The sequence below is a fragment of the Trachurus trachurus genome (genome assembly GCF_905171665.1).
Source record: "Trachurus trachurus genome assembly, chromosome: 10".
Lineage (NCBI taxonomy): Eukaryota > Metazoa > Chordata > Actinopteri > Carangiformes > Carangidae > Trachurus > Trachurus trachurus.
The window spans coordinates 36,089,629-36,113,185 of NC_139894.1; the positions used below are offsets into that span (position 1 = coordinate 36,089,629).

General features: G+C 43.9%; 1 protein-coding gene across 3 annotated transcripts in view; it reads right to left on the reverse strand.

Moving 5' to 3' along the window:
- The window catches only part of LOC310992120 (storkhead-box protein 2-like), an 89,997-nt gene that overhangs the window by 11,269 nt on the left and 55,171 nt on the right, over positions 1–23,557 (reverse strand). For 2 of the 3 annotated variants that reach the window (XM_083980114.1, XM_083980115.1), the window contains exon 2: positions 13,105–13,257. In XM_083980114.1, coding sequence (XP_083836240.1) covers positions 13,105–13,257 — 153 coding nt within the window. Of the gene's footprint in view, positions 1–13,104; positions 13,258–18,389; positions 18,509–23,557 lie in introns of those variants that run through there. The other variant, XM_083980116.1, reaches the window with a different exon arrangement.

Sequence of the window (23,557 nt, forward strand, 5' to 3'; positions counted from 1 at the left end):
AAAAAAAAAAAAAAAAATTGTTTGTTTCGTCTATTTCACACTTCCGGTCGTTTTATTTTGAAAATGTTGCCACTTCCGTTTGTGCATCTTCCCAGTGCTGCGCAATTGACAGGCAATTGACAGGCAGGCACAAACGTAAAAGAGTGAAAAACACACGTCGCCGGGCCGGAAAAAACTCAATAATGAGACGACAGAAGACCCGACGCTTTCCAACAAGAAGAAAGCTGTTCTAAAAGAAAAAGCACGAGTCCTGTTTAAATGACGGGTTCAGCAACAGGTGATTCACATGCTCCAAGCTCCGCAATGTGTGTGCGGGACCCGGCTCTCTGCCGCTTCATCACTTCACAGAAAACTTATCTCCCTGCGTTCTGGATTTAAGCAGAATATCCTGAAATCGCCACAAAAGCACGGAAAACCTGCTTCCATTACAAACATATTATGTTTGTGAAACAGAGTTTTCTGCAGCAGCAAAACGAGATGACAGAGTAGACAGGAACCGAGATGACAGACGGAGCATCACCCCCAGATGACTGACGTTATTATTGTGATACTATATTATGGTGAGTTGAAACAAAGAACGTAAACGTAAGAGAAAACTAGGCTATGTGAACGTGTAGTCCTGTTTATACAGGAGAACGTACGCTACCCCCCCCCCCCCCCCCCCCCCCCCCCGAAGAGAACGACCGCCACCACACACCCCCCCCCCAGTCCGCGGAGATAAAAAGGTTGGGGACCGCTGCCCTAAAGGATGCACAGTACAAAATAACTAAAGGGTTGTTGTTCATGTAAGAATCTTTTATATGCCATGCCAGCAATAGCAGGAAGTAGGTGGGTATCGAGAACCGGTACTAAATTGGTACTGTCTCCTGACTGGTCGGTACCGAATTATCAATAAGCTCCTGGGCGAACTGTACTGCTACGTAATGTTAATTACTTCTAACAGAGCCGGCAGAGACTGATCAGGTTACCGTATGTTATAATTCCATAATCGTTATTAACCAGGGTGACCATATATGGTGCTTAGTGCTTATATCCAACCTGTCACTGTCAAAATGAACATCTATTCTGTTCTTACAAAATAAAGTTTGTGAAGTGTCTGCTGACAGATGTGCAGCTGACAGTAGCCATGTTTCCATCCAAAGTGATTTGAATTACTGGGAAATGCGCATTAAAAGAAATTCCAATCGTGTGTGTTTCCATCTACGGACTTTCTACTTTCTACCTCGCCATCTACACTTTACATGTAGTGAAACCCTGATGTTGTCTTGTGAATGAAACACGGGAGCAGATGGGGTGACGGTGCGCTACGTCACACTTAATTCGCATACAGTTGTTTCCATCCCATTCGAATCAACTAAAACCCGGCCATAGCGAGCGTATTTCAGTTTGTGCGAATCAGGGGATTTTAATTCGAATCACAGCGTTTCCATCATCATTTTCCGATGCGATACATCTCGATGCGCATCTAAACAGCTGATGGAAACGCACCTAGTGACAGTTTCCTCATTGTTAAACCTGAGCCACCGTCCAGGCCAAAGTCTCTTGGACACATATGTAAGTCTATTCTCTTCTTTTCTAACTGGCTCCTTTCAGTTTTCGCTGGTAGGAAAACTTGAAATCGGATGTGCTAAAACTAGTGAGGGGAAAAACACACTGTAAGGGCCCATTCACATGGAGCGTCTTTTGCGTGAGCGTTTCCATTGTTTTCAATGTAACTGCGCGCCTTGCGCGCGCAAAATCCGAAGCCGTGCGCGTCCGAGGCGCACCGAGATGAAAATATCTCAACTTTTTCGAATGCCGCACGCGCACCGCGTGTCATGTGATCAGAATCAGCTGCACGGACCTGCTTCACCAGCAGCAACAAGCAGCCCGGCTCTCAGTGCTTGCCCGCTTTCAGCAGTCCCTCCATTTATTTCTTAAAACAGAGCTCGAGCACTTAAAGGGATAGTTCACCCAAAATTCAAATTCCACTCATTATCTACTCACCCTCATGTGGACTAAGGGCTGGGAGAAGTTTCAGAGTCCTCCGTGGCTTCTCTGACTTACAGCGGGGCTCCGTGCAGCACTGCATGTCCATATAATGGTTGCGAACGGACACCACTTTTCTTCGTCCAAAAAGACACACCAAAAACATCCAAATACCTCCATGCTGCTCGTATGTAATGTCCCTCTTGTATTGAAGCCCCAACATGAGAAATTGTTTCCGAAAAAAATTAAATAAGTCTATATTTCAAGCTTGTTTGTAGCGGAAGCTCCTCTTCCTGGTCCAAATCGAAGAAGGAAGTGGTGTCCGTTCGCCACCGTCATATGGACATGCAGTGCTACGCCGAGACCCCCTGCAACTCAGAGAAGGCACGGAGGACTCTGAAACTTCACCCAGCTCTTAGTCCACATGAGGGTGAGTAGATATGAGTGAAATTTGAATTTTGGGTGAACTATCCCTTTAAGGAGGTTTGCGTGTGGATTCCAGATGGTGAATCTGGGCTGTATGGACGTCAAGCTGAAGCATGTTCAGTCACTGAGTATACAGGTGCTCCGGGTCCATCAGGTGTTCAGTCTCTTGTCTTTACAGGCAGAATGCAGAGCGGCCTGCTGTGGCTGACACAGTCCACACCTGTACAGCTCACAGCACATCAGACCACTGGCTTTCTGGATGACACGTACTTGGTTAGAAGATTAATGTCTGAAATTAATTCCCTGATGCTGGAAAATTAATTCACTTCACTACTGCTCTTCAGACAGCTGCTGGGTTAGATTTGTCATCATGGTCTGAAGGAATGTGACTGGTCTGTGGATGGGTTTAAAGGGATATTTCAACATTTTGGCAAATGCCTATCGCCATAATCCCTATAGTCATAGCAGTCGGTTCATTACCTTTAAAGCAGAAGTAAGTGATCCGGTGGTTTTGGCTAACTTCCTGTCAGCAGATGGAGTTAGCAGTCCCCGCCCTCGTCCCTACGTCACCACATTCACGCGCATCCCTTGAAGTATACAAGAAGTTTTCTCCTGGGCTTACAGCAGAGCAGAGTGACTGACAGACCCGTGTTTCAGACCAAACACTCTATATAAGTGATTGCTGTCAGAAGATATAACTATTTAAGACTTATATTAACACAAACATTCCGCTTACTTCTGCTTTAATTGTCAGTGCATGTTGTTTTGAAACCAGCGGGGCAGAGACGTGAGCTGCACAGCTAACGCAACGGAGGCTCGCGGTCAAATTTGGACAAACCGGGAAGAGGAGCTTCGAGAAGCTTCCGCTACAAAACAAGCTTGAAATATAGACTTATTTAATTTTTTTCGGGACAATTTCGCATTTCGGGGCTTCAATACAAGAGGGACATTACATACGAGCAGCATGGAGGTATTTGGATGTTTTTTGGTGTGTCTTTTTGTTACGAAGACAGTTGGTATCCATTTGCAACCGTTATATGGACATGCACTGCTACGCCGAGACCCCCTGTAACTCAGAGAAACCACGGAGGACTCTGAAACTTCTCCCAGCCCTTAGTCCACATGAGGACTTGAAATTGAAATTTCAATTTTGGGTGAACTATCCCTTTAATGGAAATGGATTTTATTTATATCTGATGTAAAGAAAGCTCAAGAATAGAATAGCTTAAGAATCAAAACTCTCCTCCAGATCCAGATCTACCTCTCCTCTTCACAACATCTCTCTCCTTTCTGTATCTCCTGCTCTCTCTTTCTCACCTCAGTATCTCTCTCCTCAGTATCCCCTTCTCTCTCTGCAGTATCTCTCTCTCTTTCTCCCTCCCTCTCTCTCTCTGTCAGTCTGGAGGTATTACTGCCAGTTACATCATAGCAGCCTTTCAGCCCAGCCAGAATGATGCAACACTATGCAGACAGACAGACTACACACACACACACACACACACACACACACACACAGGGAGAGAGAGAGGGTTTGTCCATCCATCTTGTTGATAAGGCCAAGCAGAAGAAAAGACACACACACACACACACACACACACACACACACACACACACACACACACACACACCACCGTATAACACACATCCAAAATCTAAATGTCTGCAGGGAGGAAGGAGGTGTAGAGGTGGTGTGGAGACGCTGGGCGGGGCTTCGACCTGCCCGTCAAACTGTCTCTCACCTCAGGTTGAAAGGTGACGGCTGAGAGGAGCGAGCTGTGGAAACTGTGTGTGTCTCCGATGCGATATCACCTGGCCGTCAGTGAGGCTGGTGTTGAATCTATCCACAAGCTCCTGATCTAATTTGACTCCAAATTCCATTTGAAATTAAATTGATTCAAAGTTATTTCAGTAACAATATCAGATGTGTTTGGATGTGAAGGAGACTCTCAGAGAAGTAAATCTGGAGATCTTTCCTCCAGCCTCGTTCATTATCAAAAACATTATGATTAAAATGTGAATGGACTCAAAGCTCTACATGAATGCACTTTCTATTAAAGGGATAGTTCACCCAAAATTCTAATTTCACTCATTATCTACTCACCCTCATGTCGACTAAGAGCTGTGAGAATTTTCAGAGTCCTCCGTTCCTTCTCTGAGTTACGGGGGGGTCCGTGCAGCAGTATTTGTCCATATAATGGTTGTGAATGGATACCAACTTTCTTCGTCCAAAAAGACACACCAAAAAACATCCAAATACCTCCATACTACTCGTCTGTAATGTCCCTCTTGTATTGAAGCCCCAACGTGAGAAATTGTTCCGCCGGTCAGTGCAAATCTCACACAGGAAGAGCAGTGAACTGAGACACTGGGAGCTTCCGCTACAAAAAAGCTTAAAATATAGACTTATTTAATTTTTTTCGGAACAATTTCTCATGTCGGGGCTTCAATACAAGAGGGACATTACAGACGAGCAGCATGGAGGTATTTGGATGTTTTTTGGTGTGTCTTTTTGGACGAAGAAAGTTGGTATCCATTGACAACCATTATATGGACAAATACTGCTGCGCGGACCCCCCCGTAACTCAGAGAAGGAACAGAGGACTCTGAAAATTCTCACAGCTCTTAGTTGACATGAGGGTGAGTAGATAATGAGTGAAATTTGAATTTTGGGTGAACTATCCCTTTAACATTTTGGCAAATTCGCCTATCACCATAATCCCTATAGTCAGAGCAGTAGGTTCACTACCTTTAATTATCGGTGCATATCGGTGCAACACAATGGAGGTGAATGATACAGGTCCCCTGTCCCTCATCAAACTCATCAAATACACAATCCAACAACTCCACAACGCTCTGGTGGACAAGTTGTGACCTGTTGACCTCAGTTTGGCAGCTGGATAGAAAAGTGTCTGCTCAGCTGCAGCACACATGGAAGCACAGCAGTAGACCAGACCAGGTACACGCTGCTGTTCTAGGCAGGGAAATATTCAAGAATTTTGACCAATTAATACATATTAGAACACGGCTCTATTGAATGCGCTGCGTTCTGCGGTCTGTTATTTCTGAATAATGACCGTCGTCAAGTACAATGACCGTTGCTAGTAGGGATGCACATTTTGAATTTTTTTTCTGACCGATAACCGACGCTCGTTAACCGATTATTAACCGTTAACCGATAAGATTAAGATGCTTGCGGCGCATGGCAAAAAAAAGCGCCACATCCACTGTGCTCTGTCTCAGCTGATTGCGCTCATATGGAGGTTAGATCGTCCAATGTAGAACTGTTTTTATACAAAGTGCAGCTCGTCCTCTCTTTTTTTTTTATCAGCGCCGTTGTTACAGGTGATTCACATCTATGTCTGTGTAGCTACATTTATTGTCTGATCTTCCTTCATGGGGGCTGCTGCACATACTGTCAGTCCTCCTGTGTAACTTTTTGCTGCGAAATATGACTGAAGGCACGTGAACTCTGCACGTGTCGACACGCCCCCATGAGTTGACGACATAAGGACCTAATAATAATAAAAAAATAGCCGATAGTATTAATCGGTCAAAGTTCTTGTTATCGGTTAACGGTTAAACGGTTAATCATGTGCATCCCTAGTTGCTAGGGAAGCTGCTCTGATCAGCGCAGCACAGAAAAGAGAAACTATGCAGGATATTTACCTTATGTTTCATTTTTACCATCATTAAACAGCTTGGGACTAACTGTGATGTTAGATAAATGACTGGTAACTTGTTACAAGGAGAGTGGAGGCTCCTTCCACATCGCTGCTGGAAACCAGACCTGCATCAGAGCCTCTGACCCGGTGTCACAGCTCTCCTCTCGTCTCGGTGGCACTGCGACTCCGCGACACAAACGCACCCCGTAAACAGTAAAGTTAATCTCTTGTTTATGACAGATACGACTACACACAATACACACATCTTAACACGTGTATGGTAATCCATCGATCCACTGATTGATTATCAAAGGCTTCCAATGCACGACCGGGAGGAGGCTCGGCAAAACAGCCGACATGACCAGTCTTGCAGATTCGCTAAATGATGCAATTTTAAATCGATGAAAGTCGTATTTTGATCAACATTATGTTTCAAATTAATTATTTCACTCGTAAATCGTGTAATAAACGGGATAATGTATACTGTAACTATACATTATCCCTTACTTAGAACACGGCTCTCTTGAATACTCGATTCTGATTGGCCAATCACCAATATTCTGCTGTTTATTTCTCGATAGACCACCGCTGAGCGGACCGTTGCTAGGGGACTCCATAGCAACGGCCGACTGGAGGAGCAATCACTCATCAATCCAAACATTACCATCTGCATTGGAAGCCTTTGATAATCAATCAGTGGATCGATGGATTACCATACACGTGTGTGAGATTATGGGTTACGGCGTGCGGGGTGCGTTTGTGTCGTGGTGCCGGAGAGGAGAGGAGAGGAGAGGAGAGGAGAGGAGAGGAGAGGAGAGGAGAGGAGAGGAGAGGAGAGGAGAGCTGTGACACCGGGTCACAAATACAAATAATAGGCTATGGCCTCTCTTTTTCGTAGGGCGCGGACACATTTTTCACGCTCGATCAAAGTGTGGACATGAGAGGTAAATGTATGAAACGTGTGTGTGTGTGGACAAAGAAGTCAGGGAGTAGGCTACATTACAGTACTGGTCAGAGCTCTGGACACACTGTCCCAGTCAGCAGCGTGTCCAGCCCTTCGTCTGCTACTCTACATTGACTCTTTTGACAGTGAGGGACATCACTAAATGATCATAATGTCAAGGTGTGTGTCCTCACTACTATAGAAGGCCCACATGTGTGTGTGTTGCCTGTCATTACATCATACAAGTGCCGCTGCTTTGCTCACATGACGCAAGTTGTCTAAAGAGGGAACCCCAGAGCCGTCTGACACACACACACACACACACACACACACACACACACACACACACACAGGTTTTACTCCATCCATGGAGAACACCGTGTTCACCGTAGTGGACATGGATGTTTTTCGCCTTTTTAGTTAATAAAGACAAAACAAAAATACAGGTAGACAGTGAACAGTAAGAATCATTAACTAGACGTTTGAGAAGATGAGTTGTCCCGTTGACCGTCTGCTGCTAACCTTCAGCCAATAGCTAGAATATTGGATGCTTGATTTTCTATTTCACATGTCCTGAATGATGAAGATGTCTCCACTTGTTGGATTTGGACTGAACATCTCCTTCTCCTTCACATGAAGAGAATAAACTCCTGTTGACCACACTGCTCTGTCCTCCACTTCTCTATTCCATCTACACAGTCACTCAGACCTCATGTTAACACTGTGTGTGTCTCAGGTGAGAACCTGAGCAAATTGTGCCATGACACCAGGTTCTTCAGAGAGGAGAGGAGCCTGGTGTCTGTTAACTCCAAAATTTGTCTACATTCTGGTTTCCACCAAATTCACCAACATAAAACTTAGAAAATAGACATTAACTTGTATTAAAATAAAAGAAAAATGTTAAAGGTTGAATATGTAAGATTACCAGAACAACAACAGAAAAAGAATTCCAGCAGTCGATTGCCAGACCGTTGCTAGGTAAAACGGGCCGTTGCTAGGGTCTCCGCTCTGATCAGAGGACAGCAGAGGAGGAGAGCTAAGCAGGATATTTACCTTATGTTTCATTTTTACCGTCATTAACAGCATAATAAATGACTTGTAGCTTGTTACAGGGAGAGTGGAGGCTCTCTGCCTTCCACACCGCTGCTGCTCAGAGCCTCCGCTGTCACTGCTCTCGTCGAGTTTATGACAGATAAGACTACACAAATAGGCTACACCCATCCTAACAAGTACTGTATATGATAATCCATTGATCCACCGATTGATTATTAAAAAGGCTTGGTTGGAAACAAACGCATACGACCGGGAGGAGGCAGGAAAACAGCGGAGAACTGAGCCACGTGTCGGCTACAGGCAGGTACAAATGTAACCAGAACGTTGACAGAAAGTCATTGTCGAGCCCGTCAAAAAAATTAAAAATAATAATTCAGACTAAAAAAAAATGTTTTATGGAAAAGCAATACTTTCATTCTGTACCCCTCTAAACGCACCCTGGATGTATTACTTTAAAAAAAATATATAGCTTTTAATAAATATTCTACATATTCAACCTTTAACTTGTAAATGATATTCCTTAAATTAAAAAGTCTGACCGCATTGTATTAGCTTGGTGCTTTTATTTTGACGTAAAGGCCTGTGTCTCTCGCCCTGGATCCGGACTCACGATAAATCAGCATCCATATCAACAGTTCCAGTGTGTTTCTGCTTTATTATGCACTCTGCTAATAGTTGCCCTCAATCATCAACTGAAGAAAATATTTAAAAAAAACATACTTTGAACATTCTTTAACTGAACACTGCCACACAAATACACCAGAAGACGACGTGGAACGCTTGTGCGTGTAAACAAACTTCAAACATTAGAAGTCGACTAAACAGGAGAAGAACGCTGACTGGGAGTCGTGTTCGTCCAAATACACCAATGAATGGACGCACAGTAGTCCGTCGTTGTTGTTGTTGTGAAGTCAAGCGGTGTAGCTCAGGTTACAGGCAGCAGGGTGAAGTGTGAAGGCATGGCGCCTGTAAATAACTTACTCATCATGGCACGATTAGTCCTCAGCCATACCACAGACTCTCTTTACCAGTGGCGGCTGGTGGTGAAATTAGTTGGGTGGGCTAATAAATAAATTATACCCATTACATAGTTAACACAGTAGGCTAGTAGCTAAAAGTTACATCCCATCTGACTGGTACAAAAGTATAGCAACTAACTAGACCTACACACTGCATTAAGTAGAAGGGTCTAGTCCAAAAAAAACAATCTTCACCTGGTTATCTCACACACTCACTCACACACACACACAGTTTCTCTCTCTCTCTCACACACATACACACACGCACGCACGCCCGCACGCACAGAGTCACACACAAGACGATAATGCTCAATCAATAAAATAAAAAAAAGACGATATGCTTACAGCTCATATCGACGGCCTTTCTGTTGCTCCCGGTGAGTTTAGAAACTTTCGTTCATGTTAGCAAAGACAGTTTAGAGCAGTAAAGTATGCTAATGCTACCTGTGATAAAACTTATAACAATCTTTTGTATGTTATTTAGAGAATATTTTTTCTCATCTTTTGTTGTGTAATACAGGGAGGGCTTAGCCCCACTAGCCCATTGATACCAGCTGTCACTGCTCTTTACATTGTAGAGCTGTGATTCATTCACATGAATGTCAGCTGTGAACTGAGGTCTCCACGGTAACGCTATTGCCATGTCTGAACAGGGCCTCAGTGAACCACGCTGGAAGGAGCTGGTCTGATCATCAAGAGCAGTTAGAGACATTGTCTAAACCAGGGATGTCAAACATGCGGCCCGTGGGCCAAAACCGGCCCACCAGAGGGTCCAATCTGGCCCGCGGGATGAATTTGCCTTGTGTGAAAATTACATTTAAGACAGAAGAGGCATAATATTGTTGAAATTGCATGTGTTTTTTTTTAAACATCTTATTAATGTACTTCTTTGCACTAAAATAAAGAAAAACGTTAAGAGTTCTCGTTATTTATAGGTTATTTTGCTGTTATTTTACCGGTCTGGCCCACTTGAGATCAAATTGCAGTGAATGTGGCCCCCTGAACTAAAACAAGTTGAACACCCCTGGTCTAAACCCTCTCTTCCTAATGTGTATCAGTTTAAACCATCAGCTATGTGCCGTTGAATAAATCCTCTAACCCTACATGGTGAAGAGAAAAGTGTCAGGAGCAACACAGATGACAGTATGTGACTTGCACATGTCTGCACTCGTCAGAACTTTATCAGTGAAAATGCAGATTTCATCTGATGATATCTGGAGGTGGAACGTTTTCCTCATGTTCACCTTGCACATGTACACACGTCACTACATACATATCCCCAAAGAAATTTAAATCGAAAGCAACTGGACTTGGTTATTTGTCTAGGAAGACATTTCACCTCTCATCCAAGAGGCTTCATCAGTTCATGTAGCATCTGACCAGGCTGGGACTGGTCCAACCAACTGATGAAGCCTCTTGGATGAGAGGTGAAACGTCTTCATAGACAAATAACCAAGTCCAGTTGCTTTGATTTGGGGATAATGATGACCTGGACAAATGAGAATATTCACAGGCCTACACCACATCCATGGAGAAGATGAGTGTTGAGACAGGACCATCACAGCTCTAGGGCCAGTATGTAACATTTTCACCTGCTCTTACAACCACACTCTCCTTGCATTTCCACATCATTCATTAGCTGTGTAGTCTTATTAAAGCAGGTGTACAGAGAAGCCTTATGCCAACACTGCAGCTCCCACTACCAGTCCACCCTCCAGACCAGTCAGTCTTCACACCACTTCACTTTTTCACATCCATGCTAAAGTCTAAATGTATTTTTTCTTTTTGCAAATGCAGTAAGAAAAAAAGTCAAGCCCAGGCTCCTCTGATCACGTGACTTCACCCCAACAGCACAACACAGGAGGCTTAGAGACTGTCCTGTCAGTGATCTGGAGGGGAGCAGCCAGAGGAACTGACTTGAACCCAACATCTAAGAGACCAGGGGCCTCATTAATCAAAAAGGGTGTAAAAATGCTACTAAATTTTTGCGTATGGCGAAAAGACGAAAATGGCGTACACCCAAAATATTTACACCTTTTTCAGATCTATCAAACTGTGAACTGTGCGTATGCACAACTCTCCGCAATTTCTCTTTGATAAATCACACCGAACCCAAGAATGGTGCACAAGTGAACACACCTCATATTCCGCCCCCGGAACGCCTAGACACAACCAGGACGGGGGAAAGAAGCGGAACTTCTCCGAAAGCGCTACACAGCGATATCGGGCAATAAATCAGTCAGAAAAATGATCTTGCATTTTAATAAGCTACAATAAAAACAAAAACCTCCCAAATCTCAACAAAAGGGAGCAGAAAGAAGAAGAATCTTATATAATCTGCCCCTTTATCCCAGAAAATCTTTTTTTTTTTTATCTGGATGGTAAAACAATGTAGCTAAAGCAGGATTTCCAGGATAGTTACCATTACTTTGAACGCCTTTCCACTACACAGTTACAGCTCTACTGGACTCGGTTTAGGTCATTTTCCATTACAGCTGAGTCCTTCACTGTTCCTCCTCAGGGCCGCGTTGTCTCACTCTTTATTCTCTCGTCAGCTCCAAACACACGTGCACCTCGTTAACTCAGGTGACAGAATAATAACAGTCTCAGTAGCTGCAGATCAGTGTGCGCTGCTGCCAGTGTGTTTTTAAACTTGGCGGGTTTGATCCTTGTCGGACTTCACACTAGAGTGTGTAAAAGCAAAAAAGCAAAATCCTCAATCCGCTCTAAAATGAACATAGAGCCTAGTGTTATTATAGAGCGGGTTGGATTGCCAGCATCAACGGTCCACCACTACCACTAGCCTACTTACTTCAAAAAATCCTACTGTGCTCTTCTAAATGTACTCCGCTCCTCTCTCCCTCTCACACTGCAGTTCTCTGACTCAGCAACGGTGTCGCCAATTCCTCCTGTTCCTCAAAAAAGGCGTAAATCACGGTACGCCAGGGTCAAAATGGGTGTAAATGTCCGCACTTTTTCCCGCTTGATGGATCCCAAATTTGGCGGAGAAAAGTGCGTATGCACAAAACGGGGGGAAAAGGGTGTAAAAAAAGGTGTATCCACAATGATAAATGAGGCCCCTGAACGTGTCACATCAACCTCCCAACGTGACAGGATCTGCACAAAACCCCCACAGCCTGTTGTGTCAGGCCCAAGAAGAACAAGTGCTGTAATTACTATGACCCAAGGTACGTGTCTGTATACTTCTGTGATATTTCAACTTTTCCTTATAATATATTGGAAAAACATCAGAAAAATATCAGTTTTCACACTATTATGAAGCTGTGATTTTAGTGTGAAGTTACATCACAAAGTGAAGGAGTCTGAAGATTATTATGGAATAAACTGCAGGTCCTAAGCTTTAACTGAGCTCTTGTTTTGTTGTCTGACTTGATAGGATGTAATGTTAAATGCTCAGTTTCCTGACTTAAAGGGATAGTAGCATTTTTTTAAAGTGGGGTTGTATGATCTACAAATAGCCCCTAAGTACTTTATTTGCAGGAAAAAATGATATTATAGCGAACAATGCAACTGTGTTTTTTTTTTTTTAGGCTGCGAAAATAGGCCGTTTCTTTGGGTCTGTTCACAACACTGTATGTTGTAAATCTCTGGGCAGGGCTATGGGCTGGCGTTGCTAACGGGAGGAGTGCAGAGAGTCTTCTACTGCAATTAAAGTACTTAGGGGCTATTTGTAGATCATACAACCCCACCCCAAAAAATGCTACTATCCCTTTAACTGAACTCTTGTTTTGTTGCCTGACTTGATGTGATGTTAAATGCTCAGTTTCCTGACTTAATGTGCAAATATACACGATCATCAACACACTGAGTGACACTGACATGGAGCATGAGGCATGGTGTGGCACAAAGCAGTCACACTAGAAGCAGCACCTGCAGCTTCACACAACCATGACTTCTCTTTGTCCTGTAGTTGTGGTCTCACTGAACTAAAACACAAAGTCAACACAACAGATACAATGACCGAGGGGGAAGTACAAGTCAACAAAAGCTGCTGTGTGTGAGTGGTTGTTACCTGGAAAACATGTCTGCAGGTGTTCGGTCAGAGCCTCCTGAGTGACAGGCTTATGGGCCGAGTTCATAGCAGAGATAGCCAATAGCAATACCTCTCCCAAAGGGATGAACTGCGATTGGCTGATAGGGGACATACTGATGGGTGACACATCACCTGTGAAAAGACAAAAAGAAAGCAGAGTGAGGACATGGTGCGTTCACCTGTCAGACGCTGGAGATTCATTCACCAAACATTCAAGTACACAAGAGACTGAAAAAAATAAGAAAATACATGTAAACATGACTTTTCTGCCTGGTTCACACATTCTCACACACACATTTTTATGTAGTTTTTCAGTTTGCTTTTTTTTAAATCTCTGTTTAGTTTTAGTCAGTTCAACAAGTGATGAATCAGTTTTAGTTTTGTTTTTATTTTGAGAAATTGACTCGTTTTTTTTTTTTTTTTTACTGGGACTTCTCTCTCTTCCATCATGGACATCGGTCAGAAACGCTGTCTGACAAGAGCATAAAACATCAGCAGAGACCCCACACACCCACACCAGGAACTGTTGTCATTGCTGAACTGTGGGAGGAGGCATCGCAGCATGAGGAGCAGAACAACCAGCTTCTGCAACAGTTTCATCCCCCAGGCCATAAGACTGCTGAACCTCCAAAACGGCTCAATTCTGGATTTTTGCACATGCCACTTTTAACACTTTAAACATTTTAACTGTGATTTCTTAAATATAAAAATAGTTATTGTTTTTTTTACACACATGCACATGAGAGACTTTCATATGCACACAGAGCACTTGAATGACAATAAAGTACCTATTCTATTCTTTATGTAGTTTTTCAGGTTTTAGGAGAAAGCCTCTGTCAGACCTTTTGAAGACGAACTTCCACATTTGTGGGATTTTTCCCTTTTAGTTGCATCCCATAATGTTCCCATCTGTCCTCCTCAGGTTCCATTCACTCTTGTGGGTCGTACTCCAAGTCATCCCCGCTTTAGACATCTCTAAGAAAACTACAACTAAGCTGACGTTATCTGACTGAACTTTAGTTTTAGGTCATTTGAGTTTTTATCTAGTTCTAGCTTTTGGAAAAATTATCATTTTTATTTCAGTTTACTAAATTATCTTTTCACTGCTAGTTTTAGTTTAAGTCTTAGTTGACTATAATAACTCTGGTTGAGTGTGAAGAAGCAGAGTCAGCAGAATGAGGCTCCACTAAACTACTGCATGTCTCAATAGCAGGACCTGCCCCTGAAGGACAAATCTCCAGGACCTTTTACCGCTCTCTGCTTTAGGGTAGTTGGTCCGAGCGTCCCGGAAAAATGTGAGGTTTACTCGGTGCTGATTGGATATAGTCAGAGTGGGATGCGACTCCAAGAGAAAGCAGCAAAATAAGCAGCATTGTTAAAACACACACCACTACAAAAAAACAAAAACAAAAAAACAATGCAGTTTTGAAACTGTTGCACAATGATTCCATCGTCTGAAGAGTCCGGTGGGTCCTACAGGTCCCACTCTGCAGCAGAGACACAGCGGCCTAGAGGACAGAGTGAGAGGACGTCCCTGGAAGTTCCTTAGTGTCAACTCGGCTACTGTGGGGTACACATTCATTTTGAAATGACTCACACATGTTCATGTCTGGTGTCCACACTGCTCTGGAGTTTCAGCCCCCAGAACAGACTGCTGGAAACACTGCTGCCCCTGATTTACTTTGAGGACTACAGAAGAATGTAGGAAGTGATCACATAGACAGCCACCTATCACTCCCTGATTCACTGAGCCTCTATCACACGGAGTGCACTGGTGAAAACATGACACATTTCATCATTTGTGACCCGTTCTATCAAATTAAGTCGGATGTCGCAACATTCTATTTTTAGATAATCAGCTGATAACGTGGAAAACCCATAGAAAATCAAAAAAAAAAAAAAATTACCCTAATTTCAAAGCAATGACATTCAAAAACAATCTCCCAAAGTTTCACAGTCCAGATAATTGAGAAAAGGCACGTAAATGATGATTAAAGTCGACTTGCAAATTAAACCCTCTGAAAATGAGCGTTGCTTCGGTGAAAAATCTGAACCGTTCATGATAGAGATGAGCCGTTAACTGCATCTGAATCGCGGGATTCTCCACTTTCCGACGGTCATTGAATGGTGCCTCTATGACAAGAAGGGACGGGTACAGAAACAGATGCTAAACCGAGTAGCATCGACGCTAACAGAGCGTAGCATCGATGCTAAACCGAACGTAGCAATGACACAACGCTTACGTTTTACAAAACGTCAACAAAACATGACAACTTCTGAACCGTTTATGACAGAGACGAGCTGTAAAAAGCATCTGAATTGTGAGATTCCCTGCTTTCCGAGGGTCATTGAACGGTGCATCTATGACAACAAGGGGCCGTATAGGGTGCGTGTAATCACGTGGTGGCTTAACTGCAATTTTCTCAGGTTTTAGAACGGAATAAGAGAGTGAAAGATCGTAATTCAAATGGCCACATCGTGAAAACCATCCAATGTATGACTTTGACTAGGGTATCATTTTGAAGCTTATTTTCTAATCTTTCCATTGATACCACATCTCAACTTTGAAATTTGGGTCACTGTGACTCATTTTGATGGATCAGGTCACATTTATGATACTCATAATACTCAAAACTCATACTCAGATGTGCATGTCCAGTGCATTTGCATGGTCCTCTACTGGTTTGTGTTGAGGTGTTTGTATGGACAGAGACCTTGGTTCCTACTGAAGACAGAAGTCTTTCATAACAAGTCACTACAGTCTCACTGTCATGTCCTCAAACAGCTGATCACTGTCCTTTAAAAGAAAGTGGAGGAAATAGGGCATCTACTGGGGACTATTTTCAGTGGCGGATTAATCCACATTTGGTGCTGTAGTGGGTATTTGGGTCAGAGGAAGGTGTGTGTGAGTCGACAGAAACTATAGTGTGTGTGTGTGTGTGTGTGTGATGGAGGAACATGACCATAAACACAGTGTGAGTCACAGATGTGTTTCACTACTTGTTGGACAACAATGGAGCTGAGCAGCTCAGAGGGATGAGCTCCATCAGCTGGAGGTACACACACACACACACACACACACACACACACACACACACACACACACACACACACACACACACACACACACACACACACACACACACACACACACACACACACACACACACACACAGTCACTGCTGTTGTTTCACAGCAGAGCGGTGATGATGCTAACGGCTGTTTGACTGACAGCTCCAGACTGTAATGGATGGTATAGTAGAGAGAGAGACAGCAAATGGGAATGACATGCAGCAAAGGGCCACTTGCGTTGGGACTCGATACAGGGCCGGTGTAGGTACTGGATGTGCTCGGGAGCCTGCGCTTACAGATGATCGTGATTGGTTATAGGTCGAAAGAAAAGAAGGGTTTGTACAGATGAGTAGAGATCGCCCACCTCTACTCATGATATCGTCAGATTATCGTTTATTTCTCAACGACTGAAAGTGCAGCGCGCTTGATTTGCACTTTACCCACACTTGAGGTGAGACCGCATCCCAGCGGTATTTGGCCAAGTATAAATCCCACAATGCACCACGGTGAAGTCCGCCGTCACCCAGAGCCACAAGCCACGTTTAGAAAATGCGATTGAATTAATTTCAATAAAATGAAATTAACTTTCTATCTCATAATTATGACTTTTTAATGTCATATTTTATATTCATCATGCTCTGTTCATGTTTTTATTTTATGTTTTTCATTTTTCCTGTTTGTTTTTTTTCCTTCCGGAGTTGGGGTTACATATTTATGATCTGAATCTTGCGCATAGAGACACGTTAGGAGTAGATGAGACTGTGATCCAGCAGCACTGTTTATAAACTGTTGCTGTGTGTGTGTGTGTGTGTGTGTGTGTGTGTGTGTGTTGTAGTTGTGCTAGTGTGCACAATGACACAGGCTGCACTTGTCAAGTGTGTCCCGATTGCTTTTAAATCTCCCCCCACGCGCTTGGCCACTTAATCCATGCTGAACACTGTATGTAAATATACGTTCCGCCTGCAAAACGTCACCAAAGTGTGTGCGTAACCAAGCGCACTGAGCCAAGTGTGGAGAAATGGGACAGGCCCATAATTTGTGTGCGCTAAACAACGCTAATGTGGAGCCAGTGCTAACACGGAGCTAACGCGGAATACACACACACACACACACACACACACTGTACAAACTCTCCCCCCCAATACAAACACTTTAGTGTTTTCTCAAACTTTCCAAGCTACAACCATGGATGTGTTATAATATCTGAACAGATCCATGGCTACAACCAATCAGGAGCTGTCATGGTGTGTGTCATCAGTAAGCACAGAGCTCCAGATGCTATCTGACTGAGCTGTTGCATCTAAACCTAAATTAACACAAGTTGGTTCTGGTTCTGTCTCAAAGGGGGCTAATGCTTACTCAGACAATTCCTGTTTAATAACCCTTTAAAGCCTACACAGACCCTAAAACGCCGGGAAATAGTTCTATATTTTTGCTAATTCTCTCAGGTAGTACCGATACATCATATGTTTTAGAGAAACCTGCAATTTTATCTGCAATCAGCAGCAACCGACACTTCATCATCACTTGCAAAGGTCTCAGTTTCTGTCCGTTCAGACCTCAACTCCAGAGTTTCCACACCAGGCTGAATGTTCTGTCTAGATGGCAGAACAGTTTTAGAACAAGTGGCAGCAGAATGGAAAAGCAGAGCAAAGCAAACCAACATGTAGTGTGTTAGTCAGGTGTTGTTCCACCAGGGTCTCCACAGCAGCTTCCGCTACAAACAAGCTTGAAATATAGACTTATTTAATTTTTTTCGGGACAATTTCGCATTTCGGGGCTTCAATACAAGAGGGACATTACATACGAGCAGCATGGAGGTATTTGGATGTTTTTTGGTGTGTCTTTTTGTTATGAAGACAGTTGGTATCCATTCGCAACCGTTATATGGACATGCACTGCTACGCCAAGACCCCCTGTAACAGCGATATAGTGACATGAAAAATTAGATATAGCCTATATAGCGAAACTCTCGTCCGTCACTATTGTTCTCATGCTGGTTTTCTACCCGGAAGTAGTTGCAAACAACAAGGCAATTCGTCCTATAAAGTCATGTGTGACCAGAACCCACATACACACAAACACACACACACCACATAGTCTCCTGCAGCACATGAAGCTAGGAGAGCAACCACCAAATGAAGACCATGACAACCTGAACACACTTCTACCTACACACAGTCTGAACTTACCAACAACAGCTCAGAAACAAACAAAAAAAGCTTCAGCGGCATAGAACTCCAACAGCCAGGACGGAGGACGGAGGACGGAGGTGAGGGGGACGGACAACAGCTGCAGACCACCACGCTGACCCCCCCCCCCCCCCCACACACACACACACACACACACACACACTCTGACAGCTGCAGCACCAACCCACAACCCTCCACACTCTGCAGGGGAGGGGGCTGAAGGAACAGCTGAACCAGAGGCCACTCCTCCTCTGTCAGGACTCAGGACTCATGACCATCAGAGATCCTCACAACTCACCAACACTAACACCTCACCTCAACGTGAGAAAGGAGCAGTTTTTGACTCTTGACACACACAGCCCCCCCCATCCTAACAAGTCAGCTGAACTTTCACAGCTTGTTGATAAATCTACTGGTCCAGTGTTCTTGTGTGTGGCTCCTCAGGCCTGGTACCTGCTGCCTTACCAAGGTTAAAGGGATAGTTCACCCAAAATTGAAATTTCTCTCATTATCTACTCCCCCTCATGTGGACTAAGCTTGTTTTGTAGCGGAAGCTTCTCGAAGCTCCTCTTCCCGGTTCGTCCAAATTTGACGAACCGGGAAGAGGAGCTTGGAGGAGCTTCCGCTACAAACAAGCTTGAAATATAGACTTATTTAATTTTTTTCGGGACAATTTCGCATTTCAGGGCTTCAATACAAGACGGACATTACATACGAGCAGCATGGAGGTATTTGGATGTTTTTTGGTGTGTCTTTTTGTTACGAAGACAGTTGGTATCCATTTGCAACCATTATATGGACATGCACTGCTACGCCGAGACCCCCTGTAACTCAGAGAAGCCACGGAGGACTCTGAAACTTCTCCCAGCCCTTAGTCCACATGAGGGGGGGGAGATAATGAGAGAAATTTCAATTTTTTGGTGAACTATCCCTTTAAGACATTCTAACTGTTGATACCGGTTGTTCTGAAGTATGAGATTAGAAATAGTCTGTTTCCATCCACCACTGACACTGCTGTTTGGTCACTTACTGATAGATTGATTGAAATCTTTATTGTCCCCAAGGGGAATTTGGTTTACAACAGCCGGTGCCATTATTAAACACACTGAATAAAACAGTGAATAAAGTAGTGAAATAAGTAAGGATACATAAAATACATAGTTGTCATTATGAATGTAACAGATTACAATCTCTAAGATCTGAGGTCAACCTCCTTCCTGATGGCAACAGCCTCAACTCTGAGGCTCTGGACATGGACACACACCTGACCTGTTGACCTGGCTGAGATCATTAAAGGGATAGTTCAACATTTTGGCAAATTGGCCCATTGCCATAATCCCTATAGTCATAGCAGTAGGTTCGTTACATTTAATTGTCGGTGCAAGCTATTTTTAGAACGGTGGAGCAGAGCCGTGAGCTGCTCAGAGCTACGCTATGAAGGCTCATGCGATTTCTTGGTTTCCCTCATCAAACTCATCAAATACACAATCCGACAACTCCACAACGCTCTGGTGGACAAGTTGTGAGCTGCACATTCACCACGCTATGAGATAATAACACAACGTTACCACACAGAGTTGTTTTAGAGGGAAATTCATGCAAAACCGCTGATGCGTGTTGCCTTCAGGGACAGTTTTTCAGCAAGCAGTCTACTGTATTTACCTCGAAAACTGCTTTGTTTCCTCTGATCTACAGTCTTCTTCGTTCTACGCATCCCAGAAGCCCCAAAATTACTCACAGGTTGCGTAGTGCCCTTTAACACAGTGGTGTTCCAGAAATATCTGCATGCGGGTCAAAACGCTGTAGTACACAGCCAGGCCTGTGTGTGGCGCTGTAACACTGCTCTATTAAAACTTTAAACTTTAGAAGTGGATTAAATGTTGACTGGGACTTGTGTCAGTGCAAATATAAGGATCAGTGATGATTTAACAGACCAGATTCAGCTGCAGTGTCTGAGGGACCGGTAGTCAGCTGTTGTTGTTGTTGTTACGTCCACAGACTGTGTATGTCTCACAGTGTGGCTCAGGTTACAGATGAGAGCAGTATGACATCATCGTTTTGGGTGTCTACATGAAGACGCTGGGCCGGCGTTTTCAGATTTTCCAACTCTGGGACGCATTTCCAAAAAAAAAAGCAGTTTTCACGCCCCGCCGAAACGATAAAAAACGTATTCATTAAATCCGTATTCGTGTTGACGGCCTCTAAGAATGCTACACTACTGCAGCACCAGTGCGACTGAAATTAGTACAATTATCACTGATGCATCTTCTTGGTCCTTCTCCACTGGTAAAAAAAAAAAACCCAACACTCCGACCTGCTTCATCAGTAAAGTTGCAATTTTTCACCCATTTTCCTGGTGAGCCCCCTAAACACTGCCCACGCTTTTACAGGTGTGTTTAAAGGGAAACTTCAGGTTTTTTCAACCTGGGCCCTGTTCTCATATGTTTTTCTGTATATCTGAGTGATGGATAATACATTTATTGAGGTGGCTGCAGTATTGAGCAGGGCAGGCAGCCTGCAGCCCAGCTAACGCTCTTCCACGGGGCAAGTGGCTCCCGTCAAAGTTTGCCATATAAACGTGCATTTTTTTCAAACTGACAGGCTCAGATAGTTACAATGAGTGTCCCACAACATACTAGAAAGGAGAAATGAACATATGTCTCTACCTTTAGCACGTCTCTTCTTCTTCTGACTGGCTGCAGACCCTGTGGTCGGCACGGCGACGGCGCAGTGCATCGACAGGAGTGTCAGTATCCACTTGTAGCACAGCTAACTGTTAGCCATAACTTGTGAAAGCTCTGTGAAAGCTGCGCGACGAGCAGCTCAACATTTTGTTGTTACAATTTGTAAATTCTCCGGTCGTCTCTCTTCACCTCAGTCAGGTAACAGTATCCCTCACCGGTGTTTTGCCGCGAGTTATCGCAAGATTTCAGAACGGGATTTCTAGCGTGGTGAGATTTGGACACAGATCACAGCAAACAGCGACCTCCAGCTAAAGGTAGAGACATTCGTTCATTTCTCCTTTCTAGTTTGTTGTCAGAAACTCACTGTAACTATCTGAGCCTGTCAGTGTGAAAGAAATGCAGGTTTATAGGGTGAACTTTGACGGGAGCCACTTGCCCGGTTGAAGAGCGTTAGCTGGGCTGCAGGCTGCCTGCCCGGCTCAATACTGCAGCCACCTCAATAAAAGTATTATCCATCACTCACGTATAGAGAAAAAACATATGAAAACAAGGCCCAGGTTGAAAAAAAACGAAATTTCCCTTTAACCTGAACAGAAATGCTAAGCGCTCTACACCCAGGTAAAGTGTCTTCTGAGTTGAGCTTAAATGTCAGCAGCAGGTGACGGTGATTGTCTTTCCAACAGAGCATCAGCCATGGTTTTCTGTCTGAGCTTGGTCTTCAGGACAAACTGTGAGTCCCTGACAGGAAGTGGCAACATGGAACGGGGCTAATTAGCATGCTAACTTCAGTAGAAACAAAAGACGTGAAATACACCACTAATAGGCTACACTGGTGTTAGTTCCCTCTTTGGAGACAGATGTTGCTCCGTGTGATGACCTCGACCTTTCTCCTACACTCGTGAGTACCCAGCTGCTAATGCTAACGTTAGCTCTCAGCGGTAGGATGACTCTGGCTGGATTTTACAGTTATTCAATTAATTCTGTAATTCTGTAATAAGGAAGAATTCACTACAACAGTCATAGAAGACTAATGCGACTATAACTGGACAACTGAGGGCATGTAAACGCGGTAGTCCAACTAACACCGGAGTTCTCCAACTCTGATTCAAGCAGTAGCCTACTTAAGAACTTTCAATTTTGGTTGAGTTTGGCGGCGCCAGTGGCCCAAAGCGGTAGTGTTTTGCCTGAAGGAAGACTCCATTTCCCATGAGCACCAGCGCGTAGCGCCGTAAACATCCTGATCTCCCGGTGCATGGAAATTAACAGAAGACGTCCAAACTAAGTTTCTGTTACCAGCGGATCATTTCACAGTAAACACACATACACAATCCGACAGAAAGGTGCTGCATTGCTGCTTCCTCCTCGTCGTGACTCGCGAAAGTGAAAGTGAAACTTAAGTGAGAGCCGGGTTCCTACGATGCTCCTCAAAGCTGCTTAGTGCCAGTGAAGGTGATACAGACCCCCTCAGGCCACGACAGAGGTGTCATTCAACCTGTTGTAAGTCGATGTACCATCACAAAAGTTATGAAAATATTATATGAAGGTTGAAAAGTTCCTTAGTGTTGCTTTAAGACACCCAGATAATGTGATTGGAAATGGACTTTCTTCAGCATGTATTCATGTGCATGCTCCACAACAGTAGAGACAGGAACCCAGCCAAGTACAGAAGGAAAAAACAGCGTCAATGTCGATTCAGCGCATTTCACACCACCGAGAGGTTGTGTTTTATAAAAAAAAAGAAAAAAAAGAAAAAGAAAGAAATAACGAAAGCCCGTGGACCGTTGTTGTGTATGTATCCTATTCTCAGCCCGAACCCGGCCCAGACCGGTGCGTCTGATCGGAGACTGTAGTTGTGAACTTCTTAAGCTTCAAGTATCCAGTTTCTATACTCGGGGACCGACAAGTCAACAGGACAGGGCTCCGTATTAACCCGCTGAAACCACGCATATCGCCGCCTGAGGAGGAGGACACCGTCAGTTTTTCTCTGTGGGACAAGGACAGAAGTCCGACGAGACGCTGAAATGGAGCTATGAGCAGAGATCTGTAGCCAAGTATAGATACTGATGCACAGTCAGGTCACATGGTCACCATTGGAATATTGCATTAACATCACATTTAGAGCACAGCATTGAATTCAATTATATTTTAGCACAGACTCAATTATGTCAAGTAGTGTCGTTGTACTGTCCTGTTGGACGGACTGACGCCATGTTGGCTTCATGATGAGCTGTTGCTCTCCGTCCACAAAGGGACAACTGAACTGTACAGCTTCTCTGCTGTGGTTTTAGAAAACCAAGTTGTACAGGAAGTGAAGAACCAACACACAGTGGTGTTAAAGGACAATTCCGGGCATATTCAACTCGGGGGTGTATGTTCCTAACATTTTAGGTCTAAAAGAAGGAATCTGAAGTTTTTCAGTTTAATTGCTCCTGTTTTGCGGTGGTTGTGTCTGTCCCCGCATCGCCACGGCAGCAATGAATGGGA